At 45.6% G+C, this 10,098-nt stretch overlaps 1 protein-coding gene across 1 annotated transcript; it reads right to left on the bottom strand.

Annotated features, from left to right (window-relative positions):
• Positions 1-5,934: 5,934 nt before the first annotated feature.
• On the bottom strand, positions 5,935-9,818 carry LOC138363615 (uncharacterized). Its single transcript, XM_069322981.1, has 3 exons — positions 9,793-9,818; positions 7,110-8,148; positions 5,935-6,669 (listed from the first exon to the last, which is right to left on the bottom strand). Exons 1-3 carry the CDS (start codon positions 9,816-9,818, stop codon positions 5,935-5,937), a joined length of 1,800 nt encoding a protein of 599 aa, XP_069179082.1.
• Positions 9,819-10,098: the final 280 nt, after the last annotated feature.

Raw genomic sequence — 10,098 nt, 5'->3', positions numbered from 1 at the left:
TCAAAGACGGCAGCGTAGCCTCGAGGGAGCTCAGGAGCCTCCCTCAGCCGAGTTCAGCTTCGTCAGCGGTTTCATGCACACCCACAGATATTTGGTGGCGTGTTATTTCGTGAAATGACAGCGCTAATATTGAAGCCAGCCTAATTAGTGACTGTGTCTTTGCGAGATTGTTCACGGATTTCGTGGTGTTACATTTCGCGAGAGATTATCTACGAATTTTGTGGAGTTTATTTCGCGAGGTCACTAATAATATTTAATACTTCTAGATAATATTAGAAGTTTCATAGAGGCTAATTAAGAGGCTATTATCAATAATTGTGTATATTATTTCTCCAAAATAGAGAATTATTTAATATATATTGCACTAGTGATCACAGTATAATATTTACTAATTGCCAACCCACAACAGGGTAGGATATGACTAGTTGAACTATTATTGCTCATCCTAGTCCCATTATTACCATAGTCAGTTGTACTATATTCAACAACCTAACACCATTAATGAATGGTGCAGACCCTATTTTGGGTGTAATTTTTATCAACTCGAGTTGAGTTGTGTATATATAATAATTTACTTATGATCATTACACCTTTGAGTGATTAATTAGTGTCTCTTCCATCCTAGGGTGATATAGAGGAGCTAACCTAAAGGTACTTCCAGTGACACTGGTTTATCACTCAAATCATTAGTGTGGATGATTGTATATATATATAATGTGTATTAATTTTAAGTGCTAACCTCTAGTAGAGGTAGGATTATTGCCTAGTGAGTGCAGAAAATACCCTAGGCTACCATTAGTGTTTGTTCAGTATTATGAGCAGCCCAAGTACAAGCCCCACAAGGCTTCACCAACTAGCCAGTATGGATAATGCAGGGGGAATGAAAAGAACCCTTGCAGGTCTTAAAGGCCACTTAACAAGACAGATCAAGAAATGTGAAGATTTGTCACAACAATCTCAAGTTGATTATGCTGACCTGGAAAGCTATTATCAAGCAGCTGCAGGTAAATTTGAGCAAATCAAATGCCAAATGGCTGTCCTTGTGGGGACAGACTACTACCATCAATTCATTGGTAGCCCTACTAAATATCAGGGCATAACCATGTTAAACTCTGCAGGAGGTAAATTACTCTCAGGCCCAGTATCAAGCCTGAGGAGACCTATGCCTGCAGATAAACAATACCAGTAGAAACCTAAATTTGTCAGCTGATTATATTTCTCCAGTAGCATTATACTAAGGAGATTACAGCTGACTATACCAACAGAGGTTGATGTTAGTATCATCATTTGAAGCTGGAGATGAGTTCATGAGGCCTCAGTGGCAAATCAGTGAACAGTAGCCTAAAACAGCTACAAGTCACTGCGACCAATGTCACTGAACCCACTGCAGTCTCAGAACCATACTTTACTTTAATGATGAGCTATTCAATCTTCTGAATCAATTAACTAAATTAAACCCTAATAAATCTGATGACTGATTTGATACATTTATTATTTAATCAAGATGTATTCCATGGGCCTCAGTGTTTATATATCAGTGACCAGTTACCTGAACAAACTTCAAGTTATATCTAATGTCACTGATCTCACTGCAGTCCCTGAATCATACTTGACTGTAGTACTTGATCACATTCAGTCTTCTGGGTTAAATAATATGTAATAAGGCTTGAATATTAGCCTTTCAAGAGTTGACAGGGAAATGAAATCGCATTAGACTTCTAACCCTTACAACTCTAGTACGGGACATCCGTCCTGTACGAACAGACACACAAATGTGTGATTACTAACTACTAACATCAAATTAATGTAATAATTCGGAGGAGGAGTATCGGTGTTCGTCTGTTCTAAACAGGACTTCGACCCGTGAGCAGCCCCCTGGGGAATTATGTCGGAAAATCCGACACCATTTAATAATAATATCATACAGACAGATAAGAGCTGTGTTGTATAAACAAGTTACCCATAGAAAACGTAACTTGTAGTGGAATTACCGTCTATAGAAAACGGGATATCATCACCACATACTATTATATTCTCCACCTATTATGGTGGGAATTATTCTTAAATACATTAGTCTTTGGACTTTACCATCATAAAAACATCTTATATAAATTAACTTAATTATCAATATTAAAGTAGAGTAAATGTGACCCTTCTATCACTTTCTGAAATCTGGACAAAGTAGGCCAGGCGTCAGTGGGGAAGGAGGGCAGCCATTGTTATACGAGACCAGAGGCTCACACGGGAGCAATTTCAGCTCCTGTTAAATTTACTTGGACGTAGTGTTATGGAAACCAAAGGTGTACCATTGTCAACACGTTGTCTACAAATTCAAGTTAAGTGTCTATCCGAAACCCGTTTATCATTCATTTATGGCCATTAATGTCAGGATATAGGGTGACCCGGTTAGATCGCGAAATCGCCTCAAACTAAAGGTAATTAAGCCAGGTCTTCATGTTCCATGTACTGTATAGTGTTTTCTCTGATATAGCTTGTCATATATAGGATTCTGGCTTCACAGCTAGCGCACTTTTGACAGGTCAAGACGAGGAAGGAAGATTTGTGCACCAGTTACTGGGTGATATGGAAGCTACCTCAAAGAGGATAATTTGGTGTCTACACCCTAGTTATACCTGGTGGACTAACCTGCTGTACTATAAGATAAGGAACCTCTTCAATGTATGTAGTTACTGTAGTTTGATTGGCTGCATATATATATTAATTTAATAACCCCCCCCTAATGTGTAGAGGATCGATTTGTGAGATTAAGAGATTATTGCAGAAATACAGTCCACTTATCATTATACAAATTGCTATCGAAGTATATAAATTAACGTAAATATAAATTCATATAAATTAAATAAATATAAATCTCACAGGTCGGTTCCCACAGTACCCTACCAGGTATCTCCAGGTATAATATACCTGAAGATATCAAGTATCAGGTATAATACCCTATCAGGTATCTTAGTCAATGAGACTTGAAGATGAGCGACGCAGGAAATTACCACGGATTCACATAGAAAGTTTGTTGCCCCTGCTATGATAGCGATCCTGCGGACTCTACACATTACTTGTTAAGCACACTCTTCAATTTTTCGAAATACCAGTCGCCCGCGAATTCCCGGATTCTGTATCTCTTACGGCGGACCTACGTCAACGGCACGATGATTCGAGGTACTTAATGGTTGCTACAGGCAGTGTTTCACGTAGTTTGGCGCCGGACTACGCAACCACACACCTTCCAAACGCAACGACCTAGGACAGAATGAATTCTCGCTGGCAAGCCAGGGCCGGCCAAGCTGGTTTCCTCTGTGCTCAAATCCACCAATCAAGTGAGACCCGCCATGCAACCTACTGAGGCTGTATGTCTCATCCAATCACGAGGCTTCCCTGAGCCAAGTGGTGCCTGTGGCATCACGGCGTGGTGGCGTGGTGGGTGAGGTGGTCCAGCCAGACCGTTGGATTCACCCCACCCCAACACACTTCACTTACTTCACAAAACTTGCTTGAAACATGCTCATGGTGGTACCTATACTCACAGACCCGCTAAAGCGGCCACCGTGGAAGCCATGGAAAGGTCTGGTCATTGGGTGTCCAAAGATAGCAAACAAGCATGTGTAGGTGACGTATTTCCAAAACTAGGCCCAGTGCACCCCCGTGCACTTGCCTTTCCTGCTTGTGCACTCACACAACAGTGCACAAGCTAGCTGGGAAAATCCATCTCCTCGTAGTGCTCAATCTTTCGGTGTGCCAATCTTCTACCACCTAGTCGTTTCGATAAACACTTTCCCAATTCATTACCAGAGAAATGTTTTATTAACTTCAAAGCAAAAATCATGATGTGTGAGTTGCTAACCATTTCCCTCTTCCATGAATTCTTGATCAAATGTGATTTTGTGATTTCATAATCTGCCTGTTTATTGTTGAAGTGTCAAAATCGTAGCATTGTTATCGTTCCTGTTTTCAACTCAGTTAGCTCTTTCCAGGACAGTATTGGTTGTTTTGCTTTTTGTCGTATGCCTTCCTGTCACTTCCCTCGTTTTGTAGAGGATTTTATATGATTTCCGTGTGTACTCACCTAGTTTTACTCACCATTATGGACCTCCATGTAGCCTCGTAATATTGGTCGGCGCCACTGTGAGAGTTATTCCCCACCTGACCAGACCTAGTATCCAGGGAAATAAATTAAGCCAAGCAAACATAATTAAACATGACTACTATGCAAGGCCCGATTTGCCTATTAAGCCAAGTTTTCCTGAATTAATATATTTTCTCAAATTTTTTTCTTATGAAATGATAAAGCTACCCATTTCATTATGTAAGAGGTTAATTGTGTTTAATTGGAGTTAAAATTAACGTAGATATATGACCGAACCTAACCAACCCTACCTAACCTAACCTAACCTATCTTTATAGGTTAGGTTAGGTTAGGTAGCCGAAAAAGTTTGGTTAGGTTAGGTTAGGTAATCGAAAAACAATTAATTCATGAAAACTTTGCTTATTAGGCAAATCTGGCCTTGCAATTAATTCATGAATATATATATATATATATATATATATATATATATATATATATATATATATATATATATATATATATATATATATATATATATATATATATATATATATATATATATATATTTAGTAAACAGGGTACCTAGCTGTGGCTGGGACACTCAACCCCCTCTCTCGCCCTCACCCTGACCCCTCTCTCTTCCCCCTCTTGCCCTCACCCTGACTCTATTCTCTTCCCCCTCCAGCCCTAACCCTGACCCCTCTTTCTTCCCCCTCTTGCCCCCACCCTGACCCCTCTCTCTCACTCTCGTTCCTTCATCCTGACCCTTCTCTCTTTCCCCTCCTGCCCTCACCCTGATGGGAGCCGGTCGGCCGAGCGGGCAGCACGCTGGATATGTGATCATCTTGTCTTGTGTTCGATCCTGGGCGCCCGCGAGAAACAATGTGCTGAGTTTCTTTCACCCTATGCCCCTGTTACCTAGCAGTAAATAGGTACCTGGGTGTTAGTCAGCTGTCACGGGCTGCTTCCTGGGGGTGGAGGCCTGGTCGAGGACTGGGCCGCGGGGACTCTAAAGCCCCGAAATCATCTCCAAATAATCTCAAGATAACTTCTCTCTTTCAACTCCAGCCCTAACCCTGACCCCCTCTCTCTTCAATCCCCCCCCCCCCACCTGCTTTCACCCTGAGCCCTCTCTCTTCCCCCTCTCCCTCTCTGCTCGTCACCCTCATCACCCTTTCCACTCACTCTTTCAATCTCTGTCATCTGGCCACCTTTATCACACAGTAAAGGGGGAGTGGGAGAAGTTCAATGTTGATGTTTCTTAAAGTGTGCCACTGAGGGTCGACCCCAAGCCTCCAAGTTACATATATGAAGGTTGGGAGAGGGAAGGCCACAGTTGGGAGAGGGAAGGCCACAGTTGGGAGAGGGAAGGCCACAGTTGGGAGAGGGCTGGTCACAGTTGGGAGTGGGCAGGCCACAGTTGGGAGGGGGCTGGTCACAGTTGGGAGAGGGCAGGTCACAGTTGGGAGAGGGCTGGTCACAGTTGGAAGAGGGCTGGTCACAGATGGAAGAGGGCAGGCTGCAGTTGGGAGAGGGCAGGCCACAGTTGGGAGAGGGCTGGTGACAGTTGGGAGAGGTCTGGTCACAGTTGGGAGAGGGCTGGTCACAGTTGGGAAAGGGCTGGTCACAGTTGGGAGAGGGCTATCTTGAGGTTATCTTGAGATGATTTCGGGGCTTTTAATGTCCCCGCGGCCCGGTCCTCGACCAGGCCTCCACCCCCAGGAAGCCGCCCGTGACAGCTGACTAACACCCAGGTACCTATTTTACTGCTAGGTAACAGGGGCATAGGGTGACAGAAACTCTGCCCATTGTTTCTCGCAGGCGCCTGGGATCGAACCCAGGACCACAGGATCTCAAGTCCAGCGTGCTGTCCGCTCGGCCGACCGACTCCCAACCGGGTTGACTCCGGCTCTGGGCTGTTCACAGTTGGGAGTGAGCTGGTCACAGTTGGGAGAGGGCTGTTCACAGTTGGGAGTGAGCTGGTCACAGTTGGGAGAGGGTTGGTCACAGTTGGGAGAGGACAGGTCACAGTAGGGAGAGGGATGGTCACAGTTGGGAGAGGACAGGTCACAGTTGGGAGAGTACTGGTCACAGTTGGGAAAGGGCTGGTCACAGCTGAGAGAGGGCTGGTCACAGTTGGGAGAGGACAGGTCACAGTTGGGAGAGTACTGGTCACAGCTGAGAGAGGGCTGGTCGCAGTTGGGAGAGTACTGGTCACAGTTGGGAAAGGGCTGGTCACAGCTGAGAAAGGGCTGGTCACAGTTGGGAGAGGACAGGCCACAGTTGGGAGAGGGCAGGCAACAGTTGGGAGAGGGCTGGTCACAGTTGGGAGAGGACAGGTCACAGCTGGGAGAGGGTTGGTGACAGTTGGGAGAGGGCTGGTCACAATTGGGAGAGGGCTGGTCACAGTTGGGAGAGGGCTGGTTACAGTTGGGAGAGGAGAGGTCACAGCTGGGAGGGGGCTGGTCACAGTTGGGAGAGGGCTGATCACAGTTGGGAGAGGGCCCGCCACAGTTGGGAGAGGGCTTTTCACAGTTGGGAGAGGGCTGGTCACAGTTGGGAGAGGGCTGGTCACAGTTGGAAGAGGGCTGGTCACAGATGGAAGAGGGATGGTCACAGATGGAAGAGGGCAGCTAGGCTACAGTTGGGAGAGGGCAGGCCACAGTTGGTAGAGGGCAGGCCACAGTTGGGAGAGGGCAGGCCACAGTTGGGAGAGGGCTGGTCACAGATGAGAGAGTGCTGGTCACAGTTGGGATAGGGCTGGTCACAGTTGGGAGAGGGCTATCTTGAGGTTATCTTGAGATGATTTCGGGGCTTTTAATGTCCCCGCGGCCCGGTCCTCGACCAGGCCTCCACCCCCAGGAAGCAGCCCGTGACAGCTGACTAACACCCAGGTACGTATTTTACTGCTAGGTAATAGGGGCATAGGGTGAAAGAAACTCTGCCCATTGTTTCTCGCCGGCGCTTGGGATCGAACCCAGGACCACAGGATCACAAATCCAGCGTGCTGTCCGCTCGGCCGACTGACTCCCAACCGGGTTGGCTCCGGCTCTGGGCTGTTCACAGTTGGGAGAGGGCTGGTCACAGTTGGGAGAGGGCTGGTCACAGTGGGGAAAGGGCTTGTCACAGTTGGATGAGGGCTTATCACAGTTGGGAGAGGGCAGGTCACAGTTGGGAGAGGACACGTCACAGCTGGGAGAGGGGTGGTCACAGTTGGGAGAGGGCTGGTCACAGTTAGGAGAGGACAGGTCACAGTTGGGAGAGGGCTGGCTACAGTTGGGAGAGGGCTGGTCACAGTTGGGAGAGGGCTGGTCACAGTTGGGAGAGGACAGGTCACAGTTGGGAGAGGACAGGTCACAGTTGGGAGAGTGTTGGTCACAGTTGGGAGAGTGTTGGTCACAGTTGGGAGGGAACAGGTCACAGTTGGGAGAGGGCGGTCACAGTTGGGAGAGGATTGGTCACAGTTGGGAGAGGACAGGTCACAGTTGGGGGAGAGCTTGTCCAAGTTGGGAAAGGGCTGGTCACAGTTGGGAGAGTGCTGGTCACAGTTGGGAGACTGTAGACCACAGTTGGGAGAAGGCTGGTCACAGTTGGGAGAGGGCTGGTCACAGTTGGGAAAGGGCTGGCTACAGTTGGGAGAGCGCTGGTCACAGTTGGGAGATGGCAGGCCACAGTTGGGAGAGGGCTGGTCACAGTTGGGAGAGGGTTGGTCACAGTTGGGAGAGGGTAGGCCACAATTGGGACAGGACAGGCCACAGTTGGGAGAGGGCTGGTCATAGTTGGGAGAGGGTAGGTCACAGTTGGGAGATGGCAGGCCACAGTTGGGAGAGGGCTGGTCATAGTTGGGAGAGGGTAGGTCACAGTTGGGAGAGGGCTGGTCACAGTTGGGTGAGGGCTGGTCACAGTTGGGAGAGGGCTGGTCACAGTTGGGAGAGGGCTGGTCACAGTTGGGAGAGGGCTGGTCACAGTTGGGAGAGGGCTGGTCACAGTTGGGAGAGGGCTGGTCACAGTTGGGAGAGGGCTGGTCACAGTTGGGTGAGGGCTGGTCACAGTGTTGGGCCTCCCACCTCGTGGAGTGTGTGTATACTTACCTATTTTGTGCCCTTAGGATCGAGTATCAGCATTTGGACCCCGCCTTTCTAGCCGCGGGTTGTCTAAAGCAATAACCTCTGGTCTATTTCCATATACAAACTTATATTTTCCTAGGCCTAGTATAGCACACCTATATGTGCTATTTTAGGCTTCAGATAACGTGTATTAGGCCCCAGGAAGGTTAGGTTAGGTTAGTTTTGTTTTTCTCTGCAACAAAAATAGAAAAAATGTTCGGGGTCGGTCTAAATTCAATATGTCTGATTTCTACCTTTTAATTGCATTGAGCGTCGGTATATATATGTACTATGGTCCAGATCATCACTATAAGTACTGCCAAAACTGGAGGATGGGCTGACATATATGATGTCGGAAAATCCGACACCATTTAATAATCATACAGATAATAGCTGTATTGTATAAACAAGTTACCCATAGAAAACGTAACTTGTAGTGGAATTACCATCTAAAGAAAACGGGATATCATCACCACATACTATTATAAACCACCACCTATTATGGTGGGAATTATTCTTAAATACATTAGTCTTTGGACTTTACCATCATAAAAACATCTTATATAAATTAACTTAATTATCAATATTAAAGTAGAGTAAATGTGACCCTTCTATCACTTTCTGACATTTGGAGAATGTAAGCCAGGCGTCAGTGAGGGAGGAGGGGCAGCCATTGTTTATACTAGACCAGAGGATCACACGGGAGCAAATTCGGCTCCTGTTAATTTTACTTGGACGAAGTGTTATGGAAACCAAAGGTGTACCATTATCACATGCTGTCAACAAATTCAAGTTAAGTGTTCTTTCCGAAACCCATGTATCTTTCATTTATGGCCATTAATGTCATTATATAGGGTGGTCCGATTAGAGCACGACATAGCCTCAAACTAAAGGTAATTAAGCCAGGTCTTTATTGTTCCATGTATAGTGTTTTCTCTGATATAGCTTGTCATATATAGGATTCTGGCTTCACAGCTAGCGCACTTTTGACAGGTCAAGACGAGGAAGCAAGATTTTGTGCACCAGTTACTGGGTGATGGAAGCTACCTCAAAGAGGATAATTTGGTGTCTACACCCTAGTTATACCTGGTGGACTAACCTGCTGTACTACAAGATAAGGAACCTTTTCAATGTATGTAGTTAATACTGTAGTTTGATTGGCTGCATATATATTAATTTAATAAACCCCCCTAATGTGTAGAGGATCGATTTGTGAGATTAAGAGATTATTGCAGAAATACAGTCCACTTATCATTATACAAATTGCTATCGAAGTATATAAATTAACGTAAATATAAATTCATATAAATTAAATAAATATAAATCTCACAGGTCGGTTCCCACATATGACTAAATTCCAGCAGCTAGGTCATATATGTATACGAGAAACTGAACTGTTCGCAGCACCGATCCTTGATGTACTCCACTCGTTACTGTTCGCCAGGCTAGCTTCTCGCCCCTTACTGTTACTCTCTGGCTCCCTCCTGTTAGACAATTCCTCACCCATGCAGGGGCTTTTCTCCTTACTCCCGCCTGCCTCTTAAGTTTATATAGTAATCTCTTGTAAGATACTGTGTCAAAGGATTTTTGGTAGTTCAGAAATACGCAATCTGATCATCCATCTCTGTCATGCCTTATTCTTGTTGCTTTATCATAGAACTTAAACAGGTTCGTTAGGCATTACTTTCTTTCCCTAAAGCCATGCTGGTGTTGGCTTAAACACCTAATTCTAAGTGTGTAACTAATCTTAACGTGATTATTCTTGAATGTACTTTGTAGGGAATGTTTGTCGGTGATACTAGTCAGTAGTGGATTGTCTCTTCTCATCTCTTTTGTTTTTGGAAATGAGTACCACATTTGCCTTTTTCCGGCAACTGGACAACTCTCTATTTGTAAGAGACATCCAAGATC

This window comes from Procambarus clarkii, chromosome 11 (assembly GCF_040958095.1).
Source record: "Procambarus clarkii isolate CNS0578487 chromosome 11, FALCON_Pclarkii_2.0, whole genome shotgun sequence".
In the NCBI taxonomy this organism is placed as follows: Eukaryota; Metazoa; Arthropoda; class Malacostraca; order Decapoda; family Cambaridae; genus Procambarus; species Procambarus clarkii.
The sequence above is the reverse complement of the archived record's forward strand: the minus strand, read 5'-3'. Positions and strand labels throughout refer to the sequence as shown.

What these genes read in the sequence shown, in the direction of transcription:
- LOC138363615 (XM_069322981.1), bottom strand. Translation starts at nt 9,818, where the DNA reads ATGACAGAGATGGATGATCAGATTGC. An exon ending in GAGATGGATGATCAGATTGC is followed by an intron (nt 8,149 to 9,792) that starts GTATTTCTGAAC and finishes ACACTCCACGAG; the next exon opens with GTGGGAGGCCCAACACTGTG. An exon ending in CGGAGCCAACCCGGTTGGGA is followed by an intron (nt 6,670 to 7,109) that starts GTCAGTCGGCCG and finishes ATCTGTGACCAG; the next exon opens with CCCTCTTCCAACTGTGACCA.